Source organism: Paramisgurnus dabryanus, chromosome 15, assembly GCF_030506205.2.
Source record: "Paramisgurnus dabryanus chromosome 15, PD_genome_1.1, whole genome shotgun sequence".
In the NCBI taxonomy this organism is placed as follows: Eukaryota; Metazoa; Chordata; class Actinopteri; order Cypriniformes; family Cobitidae; genus Paramisgurnus; species Paramisgurnus dabryanus.
Genome location: NC_133351.1, coordinates 24,721,691 through 24,749,042, shown reverse-complemented (window position 1 = coordinate 24,749,042; position 27,352 = coordinate 24,721,691). Strand labels below are relative to the sequence as shown.

Below are 27,352 nucleotides of genomic sequence, written 5' to 3'. Positions count from 1 at the left end.
TATTTTTTATGATAAAATATCAGTAAAATTCTGCACAGGGACTCGAGTGCACCGCGTTAACAGCTCTGTAGTATCGGGTCAGTGGTTGGATGTGATCGCCGTCCGCTCTGATTCTGTACGACAGCTCTGTCGCCTGTCCTGAACATTGTGTGGCAGTAGTACCAGCGACCTGCAGCGCGTTGCTGCAAGTCAGCAATATTCGCATTTTGCTGTCTATTTTATACTCTCTTCCTCCTGGCATCATCTCTTGCTCAACTGTTAATGATTTGCAAAAGGGAAGTGTATCAGCTTTCCACTGCATGGACAGAAGGATGCAGACCGCTGGAGGAGGGTGCAGCGATAGTCACTCTTTTGTTTCTCTTGCCATCAGTATGAAGGAGACGTAACCAGTTCATAACATCAGGCTTCCTGCAGAACAGAGCCCATCCTTGAATTTGAATTGCAAATGCTTGTGAAATTTTTTTTTTTTTTTTTTTTTTTTTTTTGACGTGTGGTAGGTGTGTTGGTTCGCAAATCTGTGGACTTCTTCATTTCACAGGTGCATGAGTTAGATTTGTTGTCAAGTTTTGGTTTAACATGCGTTTACCCTGTATTTTGTAAGCTTTTATTCTGCTATAGATTAATCGCGATGCATCCCTAGTTCGATTGCATTCCTGTTTAAAGACGAAGTGTGAACGCTGATTGTTGGAACACCAGTATATTACAAACCATTTGGGGAAGTTGATAGACAGCCAGTCTTTGTAAGTACAAGCAGCACAGTTGTCTAGCAGCGAACAGCTGCAAAGCAGACATGAAGACGGATGTGTGTGAGTGTATCAAGAATTTTAGCCCTATTTTTTGTAAGTATAAATAGCTTAACCCTTTGACACAAACACACCTCTAAAGTTGACAGATTCTTTATAGTGAAGTGGCGTTGATTTCACTCAACAACTTTATTTCTGGATGCATGTGGGGCACTCTAAGCCTTATCCTATGGTAACAATTACCTTTTCAAAGGTTTTTATAGCCTATTATATGGTTTAAGCTTATCAAGGACATATTTGAATACCTTGTATGGCATGCTTATGTATTTTTAAACACATTTTAAGGGATTGAATTGTGCCTTGGCTATGTAAGAGCTAGTGTAAGTAATTAGTAACTACTAAGTAATAGGAGTTATTACTAATTAGTAATTGTAACATACTACTGAATTTCACATACCTTGTATTATTATTATTATTATTATTATTATTATTATTATTATTAGTATTAGTATTTTTCTAAATTATTATGAATTTATTAAGTTTTTTTGTTTTGTGTGTTGTTAAGCTATGCGTGGTGTGATGGTGGTATTTGATGCATTTTTTTTTTACAGATTTGTTTAATCTCTAGAAACTAGCCCATTTTCTCAGATCATCTAATGTCTCGGCATAAGTTTTGTGAAGAAACTTTTATGTTACGATGATTTAATCATCAGGTTTTTGCTTAAATTTACCAAACTCTCTTCCATGAGTGCTTTTATCCTTGTATGAGAAGTACTATGCCTGCATTATGTAATTAAAGCATTTTAAAAAGCTCAGCATTTCTGCAACCACTAGTGTCATGTTGCATTCGACAAACTCTGTTAGATTTACATTTAAACGTTTGGTAGATGCTTTTATCCAAAGTGACTTACAGTGCATTTATTCTGTGCATTTTTTTATTTGATCAGTGTATATATTGTTTTCCTCTTGGAATTGACTTTTCTGATGCTAACACAGCCCCCCTACAATCGAGCTATTGGAACATCGTTTTTTATTGTTATTATTCCGGTGACTTCATATATGATGGTTGTATGAGTTCAAGTCTAAAAACAGGTGTTCAGTTTATTGTTTGTCCTGCATTGTTACATGAGCCCTTCAGGGGAAACCAGCTGCAACATACACTTATGTTAAGCATAACCGGCACATCTGATGGTTAAAGTGGACTGAGAGGCTCTTTACACTTGGCATCACAAGTGGACGAGGTTAATGCCAGGTGTAAACGGTGTTCAAAACGTTTTGAACGCGTCCACTTTCGACCACTTTCAACCACATTCAGAGGTAGTCGAAACCCCTTTCGATCGGATTGCTTTTGAAGTGTAAACTCACATGTGGTTGAATGTGTTCGAACAGCCACACGCGACCGCCTTCTCTCCGCCCATTTATCTTATCTGAGGTACTAAACACAAGTTTTACGTCTTTTCTGACTTCTGGCGTGAACACACAGCGAACAGCGCTATTTTTAGCCTTTCATTGATAAAACTAAAGCGGCTGATCTCCGTAGTTTTGTTTTGAAAGCATGTGAAAGTTATTGCGCAATCTTATTTCATTAATTGCGCTGAAAATTCATAGAGAGCTCTAACATATACATGTACAAAACACTGTGCAGCATGTTTACTTACAACACAAGCAGCGGACTCTGACAGAATATTAGTTCGCATCCATATAAACTCATTACTCCCGCTCGCGTTTGAATGACAGCGGTGAGACTCGCCTACTGTCTCACAGACCACCCCCTCACAGTATTCAGGACAGAAGCGGTCGAAAGTGGACAAAAGAGACGGATTTAAATACCAGGTGTAAACGTGATGTGTCTCTCTCATCCACTTTGGATCCGATCGATGAAAACACATCTTAATAGTGTAAACAGCACCTGAGTTTTAATTTCTCATATTGGGTGAAAAATAACTAATAAGCAACTTTAATTAATTTGTATTTTCTGTTCCACAGATTGATTGAGGACCTTTTCCTTTCAAAAATCAGCTTGGCACTGCCACAGAACCAAAGGTAAGCTTCATCCAGCACTCAAACACCTGTCGGCTTCCAGTTATTTGAAAACGTGTTTTAGAAAAATGCTAAACAGTTTATGGAGTGCTTAACTTATAGGAGTTTTTTTCCTAGTTTAAATACCCACTAAAGTGTCTTGAAATGCGCAGCTTTGCTTTGATGCGTTGACGTAATTTTCACAGAAACAGGAACTTGTGAAAGTGTCCCCTCTCCCTTTTAAAATACCTTATAGGGTTTAGTTTACCTCACAGACTGGAATCTGACGAGAAGCTAAATTGCAGAATGATGTCAGTTCACGTACACGTTTGGTGAAACCAAACTTAGTAGTTATTGTGAAACCAAATGCCAAAATGTAGCATCTGTTTACATATATATCTATAGTCTGAGATGGTGCGAAAAAGTGGAGGCGGGGATTAATTAGCATATTCATATTTATGTTCCGAGGTGTTTGATTGAGTAAAGACGGGGGAGTAGAGACAATTAGCATATTCATAGATCCATGTATACTAAATGAGGCAAGGGTGTGTAGAGTTACATTCAAGCTGTTTTAAAGCTTTAATAAAGGACTGTGACTGTGATGCTCAAAGATGTGTTTTAACTGAACAAATTATTGACAACTGGGAGACTTTAAAATGTTTGAATACTTGTATCTTCAAAGTGTGAATTTTGTCAGTATTTTGGAGAAGTCTATCTCATTAATATCATTCAGGCTAACATGTTTATACTAAAATCCATAAAACCTCTACTTCAATGTTTGCAGAATCTCGAATAACGCTGGTTTAAGCATTGAATCCTCCTGTGTGCTCGCCAAAGAGTCTGGCTTCATTTGGTAATTCCACTTAAAAGTGAAAGCATGTGGTTCTGTATGGAAACAGTAGGCCCAAGCTTTAGGACTGCTCTTGTAAGTGACTCTGATGTTTATGAATTACATCCCTGCTTGTCGTCTGCCCTGTTATCAGATCTGAGACCTGCTGACTGCAGTACACCACACGTGTCCGTGCAGTAGCACTATCATTAACCCTTCCAGCCCCTCCTTGATGAAACCTCCCTGCCGCTTTCCGCCTTTCCACCCTGTCAGTTAGAGCCTCTGTACTCGCTGGTTTTGTAGGGAATTGGAGCAGTGTGGTCATCGCCTCAGCGTCTCCTGCTTTAGCTCTGTGTTAATGAGAGGGGACACTGGAAGAGGATATCAGGCCCCAAGGGCCCCACCACAGCATGAGCAAAGGCTTTACAATCTCGTTTTTCCTAGAACAATAATTACACAAAGTGTCGTTTTCCCCACAGAGGGGTGGAGCAACATTTTGGTTCTGGAATGAGCTTTTTAGACCACCTGATGTCTTATAAAGCACCCAGTGCCAGTTTAGTTAAATTAGCAGATGTTGGATGAATCCTGTTTAAGTTACCATATTTTAAATGTATTGTTTGTTTTTGTTGTAATTAAGTGATTCAGTCATAGGACATTTGGTAGAGTTTGAAATCAAAATTTCAGTAGCCTTGAGAAAAAACCTGAGATGTTTTCATCGCTCCAGATTCCACAGAAGCAGCTTTCCACTCGGTAAAGGTGTTGGGTATGGAATTGTTATGGTTTAGGTGGTAATCAAATCTGAAAGTATGTGCTGCTCCTGGACGGCTGTGGGTTTTTACTGTCTCACTGTGAGCTGTTTTTGGCATCTGCTGAGTTGAGTTTAGTTACCTAATGTTGACAGGATCCAGGCTCATGGATCACTCGGGTCATCAGACGCCTGCTGCCGTTTGCCTCTTTTCACAGATTGCCTATAAAAAGTAAATTGTATTGTTTTACTTATAAAACGTGGTTTGAAAATGACAATCATAGGATTTTCATAGAATCATAGAACTTCATTCAGACTGGTTGCAAGTGTAAAATATAATTTACAGTGAACCATAAAACAAAACGTGTTTCAAGAGTTGTACAGTTTAATGTTGCTTTACGCTTTGAGCATTATTTGTGGAAACGCTATGGACCCACAAATCTTTCATTGGACACAATGGATGGACTTTAGGTCAGAATTATGTTCCCACTCGCTTTTATTTTTGTTGGCTAGGTGGTGACCTGACTGTTGCTGTGTATGTAGCTTTAAAGTATCTGTTGTCAACGTGTGAGGGGCTAATATTTGATGTTACTGGTAAAATAACATTAACGTGTCATTTGCGACACGAATGCAGGACGAGAATCGATTGGCACGGACGGACTGTGGGTCTAAAATCTAAGACCATTTTTGCTTGATTCTGTATATGCTGATAGTCAGCTGTTTTTGAATGGTCCTGTGCTTATTGGGCACATGTTCTGTCTGATGACTTTTAAAGGTTTCTAATAATGTAATTTGCGGGTGCGGTTCCGGTCGCAGTCCTTATCAAATGGGTCGTACTTTGTACAAAACCCTTTGTTTGTAATGAAAGCTTCGAGACGCCTTCTACATGGATAAACTAGTTGCATCCATTGCTCAGGTGTGATTACGACCCATTTATCCACACAAACAGTCTTCAAATCTAGAAGCTTCTTGTCTTTAGTTCTTTCCATAGATTTTTTATTTGACTTAAGTCAGATGTTATATTGATATTTTGATAATATTTTCTTTTCCTTTTGAAAGTTACCAATTGAAAGTTACTCCTCCTGTGTGTTTGAGTTTGGGTTTACTCATTGTGAGATGTTTCTTGTATGACACCTTGGTATAATGAGACACTATTTTATAGGCCATCAGTTGGGACTGGACCAGCTGTTATTATTTGCACTGACAATGGGCAGGATTGACTGTCTTGGCACTTCCTTTTCTTCAGGGGTCCAAGACTTTTGCCTGTGTCATTTTACATGATTACACAACTTAATTTATGGACATTTATGGTTTGATTTCATTGGTTGTTGTTACCAACATCTGATGAAAATTTTATGTCGGTAGCACCTTTAGAAATATATTAATAATAAAAGGGTGCTATGTTCAATAATTATTTTACCCGCAGTATCTTAAATGTCATCTAAGTCTTTTTACTACAAATGTTGAACATGACCTGATTGCTGATGTGGTATTAAACATTTATTCAATCAATCAATCTGCAGGGGGTGTGATACATAGTTTTGAATGTATTCAAGTACAAGCAAGGATCTTTGTTTTTGTTGGGAAGAATGGCCTTTGCATGGCTCATTATCTTGTTTAAATGTAGCTCCTGAAGTGGTGTTGACCTTAGTTGGCTTATTGTACTGAATTCGGTTTCGCCTTGACCTTTCAGAGCCATACAAAATCACTATTATGATTACACTGGATTCTCATAGATAAGAAAAGAGCAAGAGGGTTCAGGAAGTGATGTAATGATGTCAGGACACCCACAGGAAAGTATGTAATGGAACTTCAGCTACCCATTCAATATTGTCTCCTGTCTTAAAATTGTTAATTTTTTCCATTCACTTCTCTATCGCAAACAAAAGAAATGAAGCTAGATGGATTAAATGCTGTGACAGATCTAACAATTCAACGTTGAGTGAGAAATGCAAGCAATTAAGACGGTGAAAAGCATGAAGCAGTTTTGTTTAGATAAAAATTAGGTAGGTTTATGTCTTTGGTGTAAGTGACCCTAGAAAACCTTAAAGTTGCTGTTTTCAGGATCAGAGAATGATGTTGTTGTTGTTGTTGTGAAAACAAACAGCCAAACTGCATAAAAACTTTACAGATTATGGTTGAAATTGTTTATGTGTAAACAACCCTACATTCAGAGATGCTGAATGTTGCTGAATTTGGTTTTGCCTTGTTTGCTAGAATAACCATTTTTGGAGTTTATTTCTTGTATTCGGTTCAAAAATATGTTTTTTTGCGTACAAAACTTACGCACCTTTTAAAAAAACTAAACAAAACTGTGATATCTTGCTTACATGTAATTCAGATGGCTCATCCTGTCTATTTATGTGGTTCATGGCCAGTTTTGCCTCAGTCCAGGGTGTGGCTACTCAGAACTGTCAGTGGAAATACCCTGTACCCATATTGGATAGGTCCAATGTAGCCTGACAGGTCTTTGGTGTAAAGACCTTTTATCTGTATAGACCAGCTCCAGGCCATGTTTGCATGAACTCAAATTAACCCAAGCATTGTCGTAGATGAACTGCAGGTTGTTATTTTGTGTACACAGATGCTCCAGCCAGCCTGCACTTGTTCTAGTCTGTAGATTTGCTGTAGAAGAGAATAGGCAATGGTATTGATTCGTAGTCCGACTCTTTGTGGATGAACACCGTCCCCCGCCCCCCGCTGTGTGTCTGAAGGGTCTCAGCTGGACGGTCCCATACCGGAATCGCTGTTTATAATTGCATTCACCATCCACGCCTGTTCCTTGCGAGTCATTAAATGTAATGGTAACACGTCAGCAGGAGTGCCTCTGAGATGTCCTCTGGTGGAGGAGAATCAGGGCCCCTCATTTCCCTGAGTGCCCAGGGCAGACAGTCTTGCCCCCTTTTATCCTTTACAGAAAGATTAAGGCTATATATTAAACTTCGGTCACATAGAAATTAGCGAGCTGTTTATCTTCACTAAGCAGATGGGAAACATGTCACTTTGTTAGGTTTCAACACCATTTTCTTTTAAAACCTGATTTTGAATCTGTGGCGTATCAGGTGTGACCCTGTTATTGGAACAGGGACAATTTAAGCATCTGTGCTAGTTGCTACGCCTGGGGAATCAACAGTATCTGTCGTTGGTAGACGACACACCCTTCTGGGTATACGGAAACAAAAAAGTATAGATGTAAGCGTTGGCCAGTGAGGCTCCATATACATTTGGTAATGACTTGTATTTGTTTCTACAGGCAATGGTTTTTTGGTTTTGTGGCTTTTGATCCATTAGGGTTGATGACATCTTTATGCTTGTTGTTCTAAAAGTGGTTGCATTAGGAAAGAAAACTGCATTTGTCAAGCCATTTTAAGGGGACTTTAATATTGTTTGCCGAGTTTGCATCCATCAGCCTGTTTGAAAGCTTGCATGGCTGAAGTCGAACTAAAAGGATGTCGTGCATCTAACCTCTCTACGATTGAAATTGCACTATGTGCAATTTGTAAATGTAAGTGTTTTAAGTCTATCCCATTGTGTTTATCATCCATCTTGTATAAGAAGTCTTAATGCATGTCTCCTATTTACAGCACAAAGTTGTGCAAGAAAGATTAGTGCTGCTTTGTCATGCCGTTGCAGGATTTTAAGCCCTTTTAAATCTTATTTTACATCCTATGCTTTGTCACTAATATGAATTGATTATGTGATTGACGTGAGACAAATGGGTGAAATACTTGGCTGAGGTTTGGTTCCAGTGTTTAATTTGGTCACAGAGAGGCAGCTGTTCTGGGGCCAGAGAACATCAACTATCCTCAGTCTAATGGATTCCCATCTTTTGGATCTTTAGCATTTGTTTTTCTGGGTTCATATTTATCGAATGAAGCATGATGGATAGTGAGCCTTTTGTTTTAAAAGAATCATTTTGGCCATGACTATGAATTAGAGCAGCCTCCCTAAAAAGCCCTGTAAAATAGTGTACACTAACAGACCATTTTTGATATTTGTTATGGTATTAATTTTTTTGGTTGTCACAATGTTTGCTTAAATTAAGACACACTTCAAGCGAGCAGTAAAACCATACTGGTCACACACTTCTGTTATAATGGACCTTATTTGGTAATATATTGGTGTTTTTTCCAAGTGTGATACAGGATGGGACAATACCGTCTATATCGGCATGGTCTGATATGACTCTTCTTCTTTGCAACAGAAGCTATGCCAAAATAATACACTGAGGTCAGATGAATGCTTTCCAAACAGTTTGCATGTTGTGCAGATATATTTTTAATTTATTTGTGACATCTCACGTGAGGCTTTGACATGTGATCATTTATTTAAATGGTAGAAAACACAGATATATTTTTGTATACTGTCATTCGTCCCAGAATTACAGAGAGGTGACTTCGGGTCAATATCGCCCATCCCTAAAATAGATGTGACTTGTATTTCCTGTGTAGATTAAGTGTAAAGTGGCATCATCCCTTGTGACTTATTCAATTATCGTCGGCCATTTAGCAGATCCTGCTGCTAGATGTTTGGTCCTTAGACAGCTGCCATCTATAGATCACCAATATGTCTCCTATAGATTTGGTTTCCTTGGATAAGAGAAACCATTTTGAAATCACTTTTCTTTGTGCTAACATTTATGATGTATGCGCTAGTCTAGAAGGATTTTTAACATCCCTGTATGGACATTTTATTGGTTTTTACAAGGCTAGATAAAGACTACTGAGAGTGCCTGTAAATCATATGTTTGCCTACCCACACACACAGTAAATTATGATCTGCATCCTCACTCACTGTGACCCTGGAAAAAACTTTATTTATCTCTGTATAGCTTCTGTTTGAGAGGACCGTACAGGAACGTTGTTTTGATCTGGTACCATCTGTAAGGACGTCTGTCCCCCAATTCAATATCATTTGTGAAATCAGTGATGATGCTGTTAAGTGCTTTGTGTGTACATTTGTGGCTTCATAAGATTGAACTGAATCTCAGAAAAGCCTTTGACCAGATATTGTTTGGTAATTCTGTGTACTTTTATAATTATTATGGGGAATTTAAAACAAACATGGCAGAAGTTATCTGTCAAACTGATGAATAATTGTTTACAACGAAACCACTGCTGGCATCAAGTTGGGAAAGACTGATGGTAGTTTTGCAATAAGAATGATGAGGAAGCAACTGAACAGATCGCCAGTGTCCTTAACTACAGGATGCAAACACTAAAATTCTTCCTTTTATGCATATAAAGTGCTGTCTGCAGCAGATTTCAAACCTGCAGCTTGTTAAGATCAAAAGTCAAAATCCTGGTTCAAGTTAATTGACACATGGTTTTCTTTAATTGTGAGTGCAAGGTTTCTGATACACACTAAAGATTTTTTTAAACCTGGGTTGTAAAAATAGATTGGCTGATTTGTTTGTGGTGTAATCTTTCTAGCTAATTTCATTGTTAGTCTCCAGTTGAACTTCAGCTGTTGGATAACTTCTGGAGGTCATACAATTGAGACTTTTTGTGGTGCGCAAAGATGTTATTAGACTCCGTTTTAATCCAGAACATTTCTGGCCCAAAAGTCTTCCAAGAGGATATTTGGCTTATTCTGCATACTGATTCATATACTGAATGCATATGCCATCAAAGAGCTCTTTTGTTTTGTTGCCACTTGATTCTGATCACAAATGTAAGTAGTCTACTTATGTAATAGCCATAAACCTAGTTTGTTCTTTACGCATAACATTTATTCCATTTAAACAGTTTTCCAGAATTTGCTTAGCGTACCTCTTAGTCTTCAAAAGGAAATGTTTAGTGGAAAAGTCCAGTCCAGTGACAGATGTGTGATGGGTGGAGTCTGGGCGGGTGTGAGACGGTCCTCATGTTCTGAAGGTCATGGCTGCTGTTTTTAGACAGGGCTGTTACAGTACAGTACATTTATATAGGAGTTGGTAAAGCATTGCTATTACAGCTCATGGTTACGTAATGGCATGAGTATGACTTCAGAGCCATAGCAGTGACTAGTTTTATTTACCTCTTCTGTTTTATTAAAATTGTATTTAGTGATTTTTACTCTTGGGGGATTGAATATCAACCACAAATTTATTAATGAATGTTTTATATTTAGATACAAATGATTTTTGTGAATTGATTGGATCATAAAGTTTCACATAGCCGATCTTTGGTTTGCAGTTGATGGTGGAGGACTACACCCACTTTTGGACAGGTTTTTTAAACAGATTTGCAACCTTAAGGTCGAAGTATCGTCCATTATTTTTACAAGTACACGAGAGTCCGCATGAATTGTGCGTGACACAATTTTCTTCATTAGAGGTAGGGGTGGGCGATATGACCAAAATCTTCTATCACGATAGGATTAATTTTATATCATGATAACGATATGTATCACAGTAGAGTTTTTTATGTTTTAATAAGGTTTAAATCTTTAATACCATAGAAATGTTCATAATTCTCACAAAAAACATATACAAGCATAGAAAGAAGATAAAAACAAACAAAACTCAAGCTCTCTGAAGATACACAGTCAATAAGAATGATAATAAATAATTATGCATGTATGTATAGGCCTATATATATTTTTATTTAAGGTAGAAAAGTGATTTAATCAGGAGCGAGAGATTTTTTTCTCAATGCTGTTTGATTAACACGAGTGACAGACAGGAGCAAAATTAGGTAACTTCCCCTTTAAGACCAAAGTCCGGATCCAATACACTGTTACACATGCGCTTTCTCTTTTAGCTGTTTACTTTCTCTTAAGACCTTACTGGTCGTGTTTATGATGATGCTTGCAAAGACGGGAATTTTGACGCATATGTGTATTTAAGGCCAATAAAGCGGGAAAAATGCTCACGAGCTTAATAAGCAGAGGTCGCGCGACTTGCGCGCTCCTCACAGACAAAAAGAGCAGCGGTTGCGCGACTTGTCCGCTCCTGACACACAGAAAGAACGCACGCATACAGATCTGTTGTCTGTGTTTCAATGGCTTAAAATAACTTGTTTTAAAACTGCAGTGCTTAAATACGTGTACAAACGTTACGTTTTCGCGACCACACGCACAGGAGCGTGACGTGGGCACGTAACCTCGATAGAAACGATAGTCCAAAATCTCTACCGGTTGACAAATTTCTACCGGTTAATTGTGTCTACCGGTTTATCGCCCACCCCTAATTAGAGGAGTGCGCACAAACGTACCATTGGATTTTTGATACCCTCGTACATTGTGCGCCTACAGCAGAATGGAGTATGTGGTCCAGGAAATGCGTTGCATTTGGTTGCAATGCTCATGCGTCGAATTTCTGTGTACACGTACGAGTCAAACTATACTTTGCAAGGCTGTGCGCTGTCCGTTGGACCGTGCGCATACGTTCAGGAAAAAACAGACAGTCATTAAATTTTACATAATTGGTTGGAAATATAATATTATAAGGAAATATGTGCGACTGCTACATGAAACCGAGATTGGTCAAATAACTGTTGTAATGTTGGTTAACTGATTAAATGTTAACCAATAACCAAACAGTCTAACAATAGCCTGCATGGCCGGTAACGCACAGTAAATTAGAAGGGATGGTATGTGTTTATGTATATATATATGTCTATATATCTATATAAAATATCTGCTTGGAGTTGATCTCATACATATGATGATCTACTGAGCTGTACATTCCTATGTAAACATACAGTCATCCTGAGGAAAAAACTCCAATGGAAAATAACCATCCAGGCCTCGTGCAGCAAATGGAAAGGTAATCACGACCTGTTTGTCAGACCTGTCCAAAAGCATATTCCTTCACTCATTGGCGAAATGCTCGGGCTGGAGATCTCTTAAACATTTCCACCACGCATCCTCCTCAGAAACTGTATTTTTTGGACCTAATTCTCATTTTATATTTTGTCTGTTTATCCCAAACACAACGTGGTGCTCGGTGACATGCCGACTTTGCATTTTTTCCCTATCTTTGGATAAATGGCTGTTTTAATAACACTTAAATGTCTCAGATCTGGGATCAGTGGGAATCGGTCTCTGATTGCTCCCATATGTAGGGACTGTGCCAGAAACAGTGGCATTGGCTGAGTACCATTATTGCTGAACGTTAAAACGGCTGTTGTATGTGGTCTAGTACAACCTGCACTGACTCGAATTTAGATTTATGTTTAATCGTAGCATCTGTTGAGCAACAGACAAATTCAATCACTGCCAGGGCATCATGTGCATTATATAGAAGTCTATATGACATTTTTAAGCTTGTGTCATTTATTGTTAAGTGCAGTTACTTTGTTTTCTAGAAGGAGAGAATGTGGTACTTAATTATTCTGGATCCTATTTATCTACAAATGCTAAGGACCATTAGCAGAGCGTCATAAAAATGCTACTGGCTGGATTCCTGCTATTAAGAATGTTATCCAGTGTTTGTTTAGTTAACTCATCCTTGATGACCTTTGCATTTCTTTCACAAGCCTTCATTTTCTGTGAGAAAAGACCGGGGGGTTGAAAGTTGGGGGGTCTCCTCTAAATACTGGACAAAAAAGACTTTCTGAAATAAGGACGTTACTTATTTATGATTGTTTGTTTGTTCATAAAGAGGGTACACAGACAGTATAATCGGAAAATCCTCTGTGCCCTGGGTTTCAGTCTAAACATTTCTGTGGGTAGTGTTTATGTTGACTGTGCAAGGCCGACTTCAGCTGTCTGTGAAACTCCTCTTCTTCTCTGGGGAGGATCTCAATCAAATTGCAACAAAGAAGAGAGACAAACAGGGAGGAAAAGTGAAGTATGCAGGATGAAAAAGGTTATAGACGCTTGTACACATTTTCCAATCGACAACCTTTTCATTCAACAACCGTTTTACTCATTTTAGTGGTCTTCGGCTTATTTTTATGTGCGGTTTTGTATGCGAGAGCGAGAAAAGAGAGAAAGTGTTGTGTTTGTGTGTTTCCATGCTTCCTCGCTCACATCTGGAATACTAAGTTGGAGAGTTGGACACTCGCGTTGATTCATTTTCAGTTTTTCCTACGATAGATGAAGCCAGCTCGTCCTCACCAAGACTACATTTGTTTTTCTCTTCGAGATGAAGGAAAATCTGGATCTGATTTGAAGCAGTTTCTTCCTGCCTCACATTCTGCTTGTATCCCCACCACAGCTCAGCTGGAATCGGCCTCGTGCGGGATGCTTTACTGCGGTCGTGTCCAGAGTCACCCTTCCCTGAGGATGACAGCTGTGCTGTTGTCCTAGTCATGGGAAAACTGTCTTTAATGCTTCTCATTGGACTTTATGTGGTTGTTGGTGTGGTTGAAGGAGTCTTTCCAGTGACGGTCCACAAAGAAGGTGGATACTTCTCAAACAACCAGTGTCTTTCAAACGGCCAGCTATCATAGGCCTACTGTTCTTTGGACTAGCTGCTAGCCGAATATTTAATAGCTTTTTTGGTGCTAAAGTAGGGGTGAATAACCAAAGATCAGCCAGCTGAAGCAAACCCAGGACCCCATATCTCTGTTAAGCTTCTAGACCACGTCTGTTTCAGATAAATGCTGGACATGCAAATGGAAACTACTGACTTAAGCTTATTTCTGTAGGTTCTTGCATAACATTTCCTCTGGGGGTGTAGGAGTGATCTGATAATGGTGGGGAAAATATAATAAATCTCCAATTTGGCTCATGAATGTTAACACTTTCCCCACCATTGACAAGTTATCTCGCTAATTTAAAGAAAATGCCTTCCTGCTAATGACGAGTTTTTACGGCAATCCAGATTTCTGCTAGGTCTGTGGTTCTCAAACTGGGGGCCGCGAGATGATGCCAAGGGGGCCCCAGTTTTATGACATTTTATAAAATACATTAATTTATCATGAATTCTGTGTAATTAAACCTAAAAGAAGGCTACTAAGACAACAGCACTACTTGTTATAACTTAATGTTTTGTTTAATTAAAATGTAAAATTTTAGAACAGTTTTTTTTGTCATAAATTTTCTTTGGTGGGGCGTGAAGGAATGCACTGTACACAATTGGGGCCGCACGCGGAAAAAGTTTGAGAACCACTGCACTAGGTGGCACTTTTGGGGGGGGGCTGATCACCAAACGCGTTAATGACAGTTGCGTCTTTCCATTGTCCAATCGAATAAGGGGAGAGGCGGGCCTTCAGTTGTGGTGACGAAAGTTTACAGTTGTCTCTCTCTTCTCTCTTTTTCTTTCTCTCATATTTGTGTACCTTTCACCCTCGATCGAGGTCAAAGCAAGCGCCCTCTTTTAAAAGTTTCTGCTAATATGACAGTTAACAGCAAAAGAGTGCTCACGTTTCAATATTTGATTGACAGGACAGCTGCCTCGGTGGTTGCCTAGCAATACAAAAAGCTGCACCGCGCTGCTCTTTTCTTTAAAGTGACCAAAGTTTAAAACACATTTGGTGTGAATGGCCCCACTTATGCATCTACTGATCCAAAAACAGTAAAAGCTCCATGTATGTTTTGATCAACATTCTGAATCTGATCTCTAACCAAAGTCCTTCACAAAAATGCATTTATCGCAGCTTTTTGTTCAAAATTTTGTATTTTTAAAGAAACCTACCTGTATTTGAGAGGTGATAAAAAGAGAAATGAAGATGGGACGAAACTTTTTTTTGAAAGCACAGGGTCTGTTCTTTCATTTAATATATTTAATATATAGAAGAAAAATTTCTGAAAGGCATTAAACTTTTGTGAAAATCTTTTTTTTTTAAACGCTGTTGGGGAAAGGGTTAAATTAAATAGTAAATAACAAGGTCGGGACGTCTACCCGATTGGCTGAAAAACAGACCCATTACGGTATAATTCTTGTTTACCGGTTGGTTGAGGTTGGATAATGAAGAATCAAATACTACTTAGTTTCAGCCACGTGTCCAAAGTTTCTTCCAGCACTGAGAATTTATGCATCAGTGATTCATTGTTCTGCTCATGGAATTATGGGAAATGCCTCCAAACATAACTAAATAATACCATATAATCTGTCTGTTGATACATGCCATTTTATTGTAACCTCTTTTTGTGGGTTCCTGTGAGTATTTGCTGTCATTGATGTCCTCCATAGGTGATGAGTGTTGGAGCTGTGTCGCTTCCTGAAGACCAGCTGGGGTCTGTGGTTTGTGTTAGTGTGTCTGTGTTCCCATTAATAACGCTCACACACTCTGGTACTTTAAAGCCTGCCATGTGTTGTGTGAAGAATTTACAGGGGTCACAACCTTGCTTCAAAGCTTTCTTACATCCATTTTAACAGTCCAAAGACTCATTCTGAACCTAATGCTTGCATTAGACCCACAAATGCCACACTGTAGAAAACTATTTTATATTAACATATATTTTTATGTTACTTTAACTTCACAAATGAAGTTAAACAGTTTTAAATTGTTCACAAGTTATCACAAGTTAAAACTTAAAAAAAGTAGGTTGAATTGACATGCGTAATTGCGGTGTTTAAACTTTATGCTTCAATGGCATAGATTAATGTTTAGCTGCTTTAACACTCACTGTAAAAAGTAGGATTAACTTAAATAACTTCAATTGGTAACATCTAAAAAATGTTTTTTTCATCTTAAATTTTTTGAGTGTTACCAATTGAAGTAATTTCAGTTGTGCCAACTTTTTACAGTGCTGCTAGTTTAACAGTTGACAGACATCTGGGTCTCGTGAACAGACTTCTGGATCATGGGGTGATTCAAGTCGATTCCCTCAGATACACACTGCTGACTCTGACATCTGACCCCAAGATCAAAGATTATAAGGTCAGGCAGCGGGAAGCACAATCCACACAGTTGTTGTTCATTTGAAAACTGCGTGAAGCTAGCATCTTGGGAAAAATGGATCATCTGGGGATACAGGCGTATCAGGATATGATGGACATCTGTGCATATACTTTGTTGTAACCGTGGGATCGCCTCATTGGTGTGTTAAGAGGTCAGATGATGTTCTGCCATCCACTGGTGTTAGTCTGCATCACTGAGTAAATACACTGCTATTTCTAAATCAAGTTACAACACCCATTATGTTGATCTAAACCCATATGACTTGCTTCTGTGGGACAGAAGTGATAAAGGTTATGCTGGTCTTTTTCTCTGCCTTTACTATGAATGGGGACAGAAGTCAATTGTTAGAAAATCTTCACAATTTAGGAGCTGTTTATCTAGTTTCTTTGGCTTCATTCACTTCGATTTTAAAAAATGCCATCTTTGGGTGGAGATGAATGGTGGGTTCTCGATTGCGATGCTATTTTCTGACCTAGGATCAGAACAGGATCAGTTAATATTTGATGGGCTATTCATTACATAATCTCAAATGTCATTAAATTTAATGAATCATTTTATTTGATTAACTGCGTTTGGGAGTGTGTTTGTTGTGACATTGCTTAAGTTTGGTGTGGTTCTAATCTTAGGGGATGTCTTACACAACATGCCACGAGGGAGATGAGGAATCATTACATCCTGCACATTTCCTGTTCACATTACTGTCCTCCTACACACATGCACAGCTACAGCGAGCTCGGATTAAATGTTTTTTCCACGCATAGCTTTGATTTGTTATCAGTATAAATGTAAATGACTTGTCAAACTGAGTTTTATTATATATCTGCTTATTTTGTTGGAATTATTTTTGGTTTGGTTAAATACCTATCTGTACTGTAAGTATTCAACTTTGACATGTCCTACTACTCATTTTGTTGCTGAGTTGGACATAGTTGATACCCGAAAAGTGTACTGTTACTTTTTTAAGAAATTAAGACTGAAATTAAGACTGACACACCAAAGATTCTTGGATATTTCCAGCCGTTAGTTTGGTCAGAAATTGTCAAACCTAACCATTGGGTTAAAGGTCAACTTAGTATAATTTTTTAGCGGCATCTATTGGTAAGATTGTGAATTGAAACCAACAGCTCAGTCTACAACTTACCCTTCCCTTTTGAAACACATCAAGAAGCTACGATAGCCGCCACAGAACGAACACGTCATCATCTAAGACAGTGGTTCTCAACTCTGTTCCTGGAGGCCCAATGCTCTGCACATTTTGTATGTTTCTCTCATCTGACACCATCAGTTCAGTTCATAGAGATCTCTACTAATGAGCTGATGATTTGAATCAGGTGTGTTAAATAAAGGAGACATAGGCTGTTTCTCAATTCCAAGAACGCAAAGAACAGACTTGCGTTCTCGTGAAGATTGGTCTTGCCAGGCGACCTTGGAAGAACGAACTCAGAAGGTCGCGAGAACACAGAACGCACTTGTGAGAATTGAGATGTGTGCGATCTTCCTGTTGGTCACCTGACCTCCCCAGATTTCCGCGCGCAAGTCTGCATTCGATGCATCCTCGATATCAAGAACACATCCGGGTATTTTCATGCGTCCTCTGTATTTGTGTTCTTGAGAATTGGAATTGAACTTCGCCGGTTAATGATGACGTAGAGCGAGGACACAAGGATGCAAGATCGCTGAAGAACGCATATTGAGAAACAGCCATACAAAATGTGCAGAGCAGTGGGCCTCCAGGAATAACGTTGAGAACCAATGATCTAATGGCGCTTTTCCATTGCATAGTACCCCACGGTTTAGTTTAGTTTGGGTCGGGTCAGCTCACCTCACTTTGGCGTGGTTAGCTTTTCCATCGAGTTTAGTATCACTTCGGAGTGGGAGGGATTATAGGCGTGTCGTTATATTTACGCTGCCTACTGCTGTGACATCATACACGTGAGAGCGTTGTTGTACATTCCCATACATTCATTTATTTCTCAGTCTGCCACAAAATTAAAATTGGCCACCACAAATAGATGTTTGCACATCGTGTTTATAACTACCTCTGTCTCACATGACAGTTTCTGTTCAAACACCCGACCCGTGGCGTCAGTCGACAGCGCTCCGCTGAGCCTCATTCAAGTTGCATTTAAGCATATATAATGCGGACGTGCAGGTCGCGAAAGTGCCGCCACAAACTGCAAGTCTGGAAAAAACTGTTATGGTGTCCCGGATTTTCAACCTGCGGATGTTTTTCAGGGTGTTTGGAAACTTATAGCAGAACACAGATAACAACATGTTTGCTTGAGACAGCGCAAGCTAGCAGTAAGCTAAAGCTAATATTTGCATTATAGCGATGACGTGACGATTCTCTCAGACCAATCAGTGATCTACAGTGTTTTCGCGTCACGTTTGGTATCAGCTCGGGTCGCTTGGAACCCCAACCGAGGTGGTACGAAAAAAATATCGGGTACTACTTACTGCACCCAATGGAAAAGCTCCCAAAAGTAAGCTGACCCGACCCAAACTAAACTAAACCGTGGGGTACTAGAAAAGCGCCATAAGACAACATAGGTTGTCCGCTTAGAGCTACTGTAGAAACAATTGCGAAATGGCAACTTTCATGTAAGGAAACTAGTGGTTTATGTAGATAAAAATGGCTCATTATAAGGTAATAAAACAATACAGTTCATTTTGTTAAGGTCTTTATACACCACTGATAATATAGTTATGTATATTATAGTGCATTGCTGTCAAGAGATCCTTCTAAAAGTTACACAATGCACCTTTAACCCAGAAAATGGACATGTTTGTCCGAAGCATAGATTGACACAAGCCTGAATTATATACTTTTTTTATTCAAAAGTTGGCCTTGTTGCTTTGTGACCCAACCATTAATTGAAAAGAACCCAGCGTTTTATAATGTACAATGTCAAAATAATCTCAAATCTAGGAAGCGGATTATCAGATTTGGGCCAGGAAGCAACCATTCAGAACACCTTAAAGGGGACATATCAATTCAATTCAATTTTATTTATATAGCGCTTTTCACAATTGTTTATTGTTTCAAAGCAGCTTTACATGAATAGATGTAGGGGGAAACACAGAATAATCTATAGGTTATATAAGATGAAGAATACAGTGGCTAAGAAAAAAACGTGCCTAAGAAAAAAACTTACATATATGAATGAAAATATGACTTTTTCCATGTTTAAGTGCTCTTATTGGGTCCCCAGTGCTTCAATCAACCTAAAAATTGTGAAAAAGATCAACCCAATAACTTAGTTTTGGTAAACCATTTTCTGCAAGCATGTGAAAAATAATTTGGCTCCCCTTGTGATGTCATAAGGGGATAAAACCGCCCCTTAATCTGCACTATCCAACGACGGCACTGCCATTTAGTGCAGAGATCAGCTCATTTGCATTTTAAAGGACACATCCAAAACGGCACATTTTTGCTCACACCTACAAAGTGACAATTTTAACGTGCTTTAATAAATTATATGGTATTTTGAGCTTGGACTTTCACATACGTACTCTGGGGACACCAAAGATTTATTTTACATCTTAAAGTGTAGTGAAATGTCCCCTTTAACAATACCTTAGTAACCACCTTAAACAACCATTTTAGCAACACATTACCAACGCAAAACACATTATTCAATTTATAGCAACATCCTTGCAACCACCCAGCATTGTGGCAGCGTCTTTGCAAGACATGGTCTTCAGAAAATGTAAAGTAATGTTTTATACGGGTTAATAAAACAATGAAGTCATGTTGGTAGCCCCCAGCAATTACTTCTGACGTATATCCCCTAAGAGCACCATGAATCATCCATGATGTTGAATGAACTCGCTCCAGCATGTTTGAGACGTTATGACAACATAATTATATTGATAGAGATCTAATGCATCAGACAGTGCCAACACAGTCAGCAAAATCGACCGAACGAAGACACGACGAGAGCGTTGCGGTGCCATTAAACGTGTCGCTGTTTCTAATAATATAAACACCGCGGCTCCACTGCGTAGGAGACAACAGGACTGACTGCTTTACTTCATCACGGAGAAGTGCTTGCTGTGTTTGGAATGTGCAAGGCAGTGATGTGAAACAGATGGTTGCTCTGCATGCTTGATGCTGCACGTGGCCGCCGTGACTCCAGACTGGAGCTGTATAAACTGGAGAAAGTGTCAGGCAAGCAATCCGCTCCAGGAACTGTTAGACTCGACTACCGTGGCATGACTTCCCCGCACGTGCAAGGTTCCGATCACAGACCTTTCACTGTACGCTCACCCTCTCCTCCACACCCCTGCCGGTACGGTCTGTGTCAGCGGGGATCTTTCCGAGCACAGCGTCTATAACATGCGGAGGGCGGCCCATGCCCCGGGCCTGCCAGTCATGGGCCCAAATCACAGGGCTCCTAACCGCATGAAGCTAATTGTAGCACAGCGCTCGGCAACTCTCCTCTTTAATTCTCTTCCTGGTTTCGGTCACTCTCTCTCTCTTAAACATAAGCAATTGCTGATATGGCTGGAAGGTCTGGGATTTCAGGAATCTGTTTCTTGGAATGATACTATGAGGTTGTACTGTGTTGAAAGTACAAATAAATATTCAGCATCACCAGCATCTGATGGCATCTCTGTACCACGGTACTGCTACAGCAATTGGTGGTTACCAAGAACTTGTACTCTAGTTTTGTCATTCTTTAGCTGTGCTGCTGTCCGTAGGAGATTTACGGTGGTCTCTGGTATTGCTGTTATGTCTAATGGCTTTGCCAGCTGTTCTGAACAAAATTAAAACTCTGGAACATCTGGCTTGCACTTCATCATCCTGATGCTCAGTTTATTTTCTACTTCCTGTAGCGCACTACGTCATGATTTTTGGACTGATTAAATCTATACTTTTGCTTTGGATCTTAATGTTTGAGATGGGACTGACCCACTATACTCCCTGGCATGTTGTAGAAGACCGGTGAAATGCTGTTTTCAGTAGAACTGGTTTGGAAAGAGTTTCATCACGGGACCCAACTGTAAATAATACATTTTGTTCCCCTATATGGTTGATCTTCACGGTAGGGATTTCTGTGGCCTTGTACAGCCTGTGCATGAGGTTTCTTACCACTCAAAGGACATTTTCAGACAAAAGTACCTTAAAAGACTTTTATTCTAAGCTGATTATTCATTCTGTTCTGTATGGTTTTTTTATACTGCTGCTAGTTCTGTTCACAAAGTTGCTAAACTTTCTCCCCTGCATCCTAATTTGCATATTTTCAATTTTAAATAGTATTCAAACTTAAAATGTGTGTGTTCCTAAATATATTGTTGTATGTTTATTATTTGGATTACAAAGTACAGGTCAATGGCTTATATCACCCAAAACTCAGTTAAATGAAATTAACCTTTTACGTTTACGCATTTGCCAGACACTTTTATCCAAAGCAATTTTCAGTGAATTACAAAGTATACTTTTGATCAGTTAGAAGTTTCCCTGGGTTTGAACCCATGACCTTTTGCGTTGCTATCGCAATGCTCTACCACTGAGATGAAGAAACACTGAATTTAAAAATGAAATAAAGGTATAGTGGAAGATTTTCCTGAATTTTTTAAAAAAAGAACCGCCCCTCCACTTTAAAAATAAAAATGCACATTTGCAACATTACCTGCTCCAGAGAGGGAACGCTTGTTAAACGTGTGCACGAGAGAGAGGGCATGCACGAGCCTAGTTCTTCTCTTCGCTCTGTTTATAAGTTGCTGTCGGCATTGCTCATACATTGAGATGTTTACAGTGTCTGCGCGGTTCATGACTTGTGCCAGGGCTAGCATCGCTAATCATAGCTTACATCAACTTTTACTAGCAGTGATTTTAAATGGATTTCTCTTTGCGTGGGAAGCCCAACCTGTGCTTTTAGCGCACATCAGTGGGTGATAGTCTCCCCAAAAACACTCTGGTCTTGTTTCTTTCTTCAGAGGCCTTTCTCTTCTTGTCATACAATTCGTAAACCCTTTTTCTCTTGCGACCTTCAGACATTTTGAAAAAACATGGTGAGATGCGAGCATCAATGAATGGCTGAAACCGTAGACCACCCCACATATACACCTGAAAGTGCGCATGTGTTGAAAGCGAACCTAGGGACGAGCACGTACGTCTGCCTTACGTCAACATATCATCAGAATGATTGACAACTGGGATGACCAATAGTCTGGATGATGATCCACCCGGAAAAAGAAAATCTTCCGCTATACCTTTAAATAAGAGTTGCTTGACTAAATTATTTCATTAAAATATACAGAATAAAAAAATTGGAAATCTGAATTACTAATGCATTAGTACTTATTCTTGCACACAAAATTGTTTATACTAATATTAATTTTAAATGTACTAATGTATAATGGCATATCTAAAAGTGTATGTAAGGAATTTGTGATTCCAGATTTGCTCTAAATCCGCTTTAGTTCCTTAGTGGCTACACACAGCTGTCCACTTTGGCTTCCTGCTAACCATTATGAAACCTCATAAGACTTTGAACTCTGGAGCATGGGTAGCATGTATTTTTTTCTCAGAGCTTGCAGCAGTGTATTCTGGGATGTTGAATGTGAAATACCAATGTGATGTTTGGAATTAGAACCCTTTGATTTATGCATAAACAAGGTATCTTAGGAGGAGGGATAAAATGCTGCCTAGTTTTTGAAATAACTTGTGTGTCTATGATAGTTAAAATAAAATCTTTGGATCTCTGGAGGGTACAAAAAACATTAGACCTTGGTTACTGCTAATTGGCTGTGTGTTGTAACAGAGATTCAGATGTGTTTATGATGAGCTTAATAAAACCATGTACAACTGCAGATGATCATTTCCAGACCATCTGATAGATATATTGATGATAATACGCTATGTCCACATCTGTATAACACGCACATACACACTCCATCTGTCCCGCTCAGTGTTTTTAATTCCACAGTACTTACTCTTTGTTGCACCATAAATCATTCATGCTTTAAAAGATGATTTCAATAAACATTTGGCCTCTCGTATTACTTAAATTCATAATTTACAGGGTGGGTTGATAACAAAACAAGCTGTTAAAAAGTCTTCTAAACATAAATGCAATACATATTTTTGCATCATGTTCAATGTGTTTTTAGTTTTGTTTATAGAACATTTCAGTATATTTTAATGATTTTTCACAATAGATAAGTTTTAATGTGCTCCCTATGTCATTCTGAATATTTGTTCATTTGATAGTGGCATTTAAAATGATAATCCTGAAAATCATTAATATAATCACAAACAACTTACTTTAGCTACTTACTAAACATAAACAAATTAACCTTTGAGAACTATCATTTTAAGAACAATAATAAAGTATAATTACAATTATAGACAACATTAGCTTGCATTTTTTTTAAACTAAAATTATTGGCTAAATTATAAACCTATTAAAATTATTTAGCTTAATGTTTATTTCTTAGGGGCATTCATAACAGTTGCACCCTTTGACTTTCTGGTTCCACCACCTGACCTCTACAATGAATTTTGCCGGCGATATTTAATAAATGAATATGCTTTTTAAATGCAATTAAAATGTGTTTGATAAAATTGTTGTACAAACTTTTTTCAATTATCCCAACAACTATTCATGAAATTTGTGTAAAGTTTCAAACATAAACAATGCCAAAGTATCTTATTTGGAATTTTTAATCATTTAAACACCAACTGTTGCCCCAAAACATAAAGGAGTATTTATTATTATAAATACTGAATGCATTACAACTAAATAGGTTTTATAGAATAAAGTGGCATGTCATGCATTTATCAAGTTATTTTTAAAGTACATACAGCTTACGGACTAACATTCATGTCATGTCATTGACCTTGGTAACAACATAGGGTGTGATGAACATTATCAGGGTGTGTGTGTCCTACATGGCCACCAGAGGGCAGTGTGTGATTTATATTTTGTGGCCTGTGGCTGATAGTGAAATCTGAGGCGGCTAAGTAATGCATGTGCTGTCAGGCCAAAATAAAGTGTGATGAGTTTTATGCGTTTTAAATTCATGTGTGTGTCAGGTGCTTTTATGTTCTCTGATTATTGAAAAACATATTAAAGTATCTCGTATCATACAGCCTATAAACACTACAAACCACAAACACCCTAGCAACCGCGTAGCATCCACAAATGTTATGATGGTAATCAAGCATCACTCTCATTCTTAGAAAATGTAAACATTTTAAATTGGCCATGATGTTTGAGCGGTCCTGCTTTCTGTGGATGTGTTACAGATGGAGCAGTTTTCAGATGATGAACTGGATCATGCTGCAGAGGAGGACAGCGATAAAGAAGACCAGGACCTGGATAAAATGTTTGGAGCATGGCTCGGGGAGCTGGACAAACTAACAAAGGTAAGACGCAGAGATAATCTCATGTTATAATTAATTATCCTGTAACGTTGTTGTGATGTCCTAAGCCATGAAGAAGTGGATAGTGGGGAGTTCATTGTTATGCTATTGCTATTAAAAAGTATGAAAATGAGATGAAGGAGGCTGATAGTTGTGGAATCAAAGTCACTTAACTCCAATTTAGATTTAATGTGGTCTTTAGGCACTTTGAGAAATTAAGCAGCAAATGACCCATGTGACCAAACTTGCTTTCATAACTCATTAAAATGCATTATACTATTTAAATGTCTTTTTGTAGATTTCCATGTTTTACAACATGAATAAGACCAGTAAGAGTCAGTTTGTTGAACTGAATCTTACTTGGTCAGACATTTTAAAATATTTTTTTTAACTGGGCGTGTCATAATGCATTATGGGATTGCTGCCACCTTGATGAATGCATGCATCTTAAAATGCTTTCTCAAACAGTCTTTACATCATAAGTCTAAAGAGCATTTGGTGTTTTAAAATGCTGCCTATATAGTCAGCTTATTATGTTTTTGAAGAGTCTTCAGGACTCTAGAAGTGCAAGCTATATTTAAACTGAATGACATTAGTAAGAGTCATCAGTATTTTTAATTGAATGCGTAATCCTATTGGTCGTTCTTAAATGTGTGACACTTTGGCTTTCTTATCTTTAGAGTCTGGATGACGGGAGACCAGAGAAGGTGCAGAAGGCCCCACTCAGACAAGAGTCAAACATGGCCAACATGGCCTACCGCTTCTCAGTTTATAACATAAATGGTGAGGTCACGGTATACACACCACATTCCATTGAATTCTGTTTTTATTCAAATGTAATTGTTACATCATGAGCCGGACATGCATACGGAAATAATTATGACTTATGAGATAATGCATTTTAAAACCTCATGAGCCCACAGACTCTTGAGACCACTGAAAGCTGCACAGCCTTCTGCAGAATCATAACGCCCATTAGTCAGAATACTTTATCCCCCCCTTTAAATCACTGTAGAAATAAAAATGTCTTGATGGCGGCTATACATTATGATGTCATCATTCAATAACTCATAATCTTCATAAAGGGACTACCAAAGACATGATTCGTAGAGGAAAACATATATTTCGAAATCATTGTGCCCTCACTGGGGGATAAACATGAAAATAATCCTGACAACTGGGACCTCATGAGGGGGCTATACATTTAAAAAATGTTGACATTGGGGGTGCTTGGTTGAGGTTTTTTAACATTTGAGGGGGGCTATACATGATTTAATATTGTTGGAAGTTGGAAAGAGACTTTCAAAAATCTTAGAAAGAAAGAAATCATTAAAATAAACAAGTCATGACCTTTTTTCTTTTTTTCATATTTAAATAAAACCCAGATTCCCTAAAACGCTGTGGTTTGCCTTATTTGTCAATTTATTTTTGTTTAGTAAAGCCCTTACAAGTTTAATCTAACCCGAGGGGGCATTTAAAGGAAATATTGTGCAAACCCCCCCTCCCCTGGCCACTAACGTAAACCCCTCTTGCATATTAATACATTAATGTTGGTTAGCCCTTGATCAAATAGCGTGATTGTTTATGATATGTTGTCTTACAGAGGCTCTGAACCAGGGTGATTCTGTAGATCTGGATGCTCTGATGGCAGACCTCTGCTCCATCGAGCAGGAGCTCAGCACCATCGGTAAGCCCGGCGGCTCCACTCGCCACGCCCTGTCAGGAGACGGCAAAGTCCGCCAGAAACCTCCGGCCGGCCGCAGTCACAGCACCAAGCACACGGGCAGCGGTGGCAGCGGGGGGGCGAGCAGCAGCGGCGGGAGCACCAGCAGCAGCACCCGCGCATCACCCGCATCTACGGTCAGAGTGGGCAGCACCAGCAGCAGACCACCTCTGGCGTCTAACTTCTCCCTGGATGACATCACAGCCCAGCTGGAGAAGGCCTCCCAAAGCATGGACGAAGCAGCCAGACAGAGCACCACGTCTTTAGCCTCTACATCCTCCGCTCCGTACTCTTCCTCCACCGTAAAGCGGCCGACCTCCCACCATCATCGCAGGACGGGGTCGGTGGGTACGGTCACAGAGCATGAGGTGCGGCCCTTTGTCCATTCTTCTCGCTCTAGCATTAACTCCGCCTCTGCGTCCAGCATGGACTCGCTGGACATCGACAAACCCAAGTCTGATCAGGACGGGGTACGAGATGGGCAGGACCAGCCGAGTACAGAGGTACACAATACTGCTTTAGATCGTGCAGATTTTACTTCATGATTTCTTCCAGTGTCCCCGTAGGTACCTACCTAAACCCGTAGGTACCCCATAGGTACCTAAAGCAATCACACTGCCATCTAGTGAACACACAGCCTCTCTGTACATCTCTGGAGTGACTATTCATCTCTGTCAATTGTTTGACAACTAATTTGCTTCTGCTGTTATCTTTTCCCTCAAATTCACATTTATTTTGGTTTTTAAAGCTTTGGAGTGTGATTAAGGTTAGGTAAATGGGATTGTAGACCTAAGCAGGTGTTGTGTCAGCGGTAATTGACATTACACAGAGTGTGGCTCTGTTCCAAACCCTGGTGGGTAAACTCGATGATAAACATAAAAACAAATAGCGCACACATATTGGATAACAACATTAGAGTCCGTAAATAATGACATAATTTTTTATTCTCTTTTAATTTGGAAATCTTCAATGTTAGCCATAAACTAACCCATATCTGTTAAACAAATACAGGTTTTTGAGGCTGGGAACAGAGCAGTAATGGTTTGTCATTGTGTATGGCATGCCCCAGTGTTTCTTTTTATTAGAATGAGTGTATATCCACAAAACACACAAATGACTTGATAGCATCTCTATTTAATGCT

At 39.1% G+C, this 27,352-nt stretch overlaps 1 protein-coding gene across 3 annotated transcripts in view; it reads left to right on the top strand.

The window, feature by feature from the left end:
- The window catches only part of raph1a (Ras association (RalGDS/AF-6) and pleckstrin homology domains 1a), a 67,974-nt gene that overhangs the window by 16,165 nt on the left and 24,457 nt on the right, over positions 1-27,352 (top strand). For 2 of the 3 annotated variants that reach the window (XM_065292851.2, XM_065292853.2), the window contains exons 2-5: positions 2,730-2,786; positions 24,371-24,490; positions 25,168-25,270; positions 26,091-26,713. In XM_065292851.2, the coding sequence (XP_065148923.2) occupies positions 24,371-24,490; positions 25,168-25,270; positions 26,091-26,713 (846 nt within the window). In that variant the 5' untranslated portion in view covers positions 2,730-2,786. Of the gene's footprint in view, positions 1-312; positions 840-2,729; positions 2,787-24,370; positions 24,491-25,167; positions 25,271-26,090; positions 26,714-27,352 lie in introns of those variants that run through there. The other variant, XM_065292852.2, reaches the window with a different exon arrangement.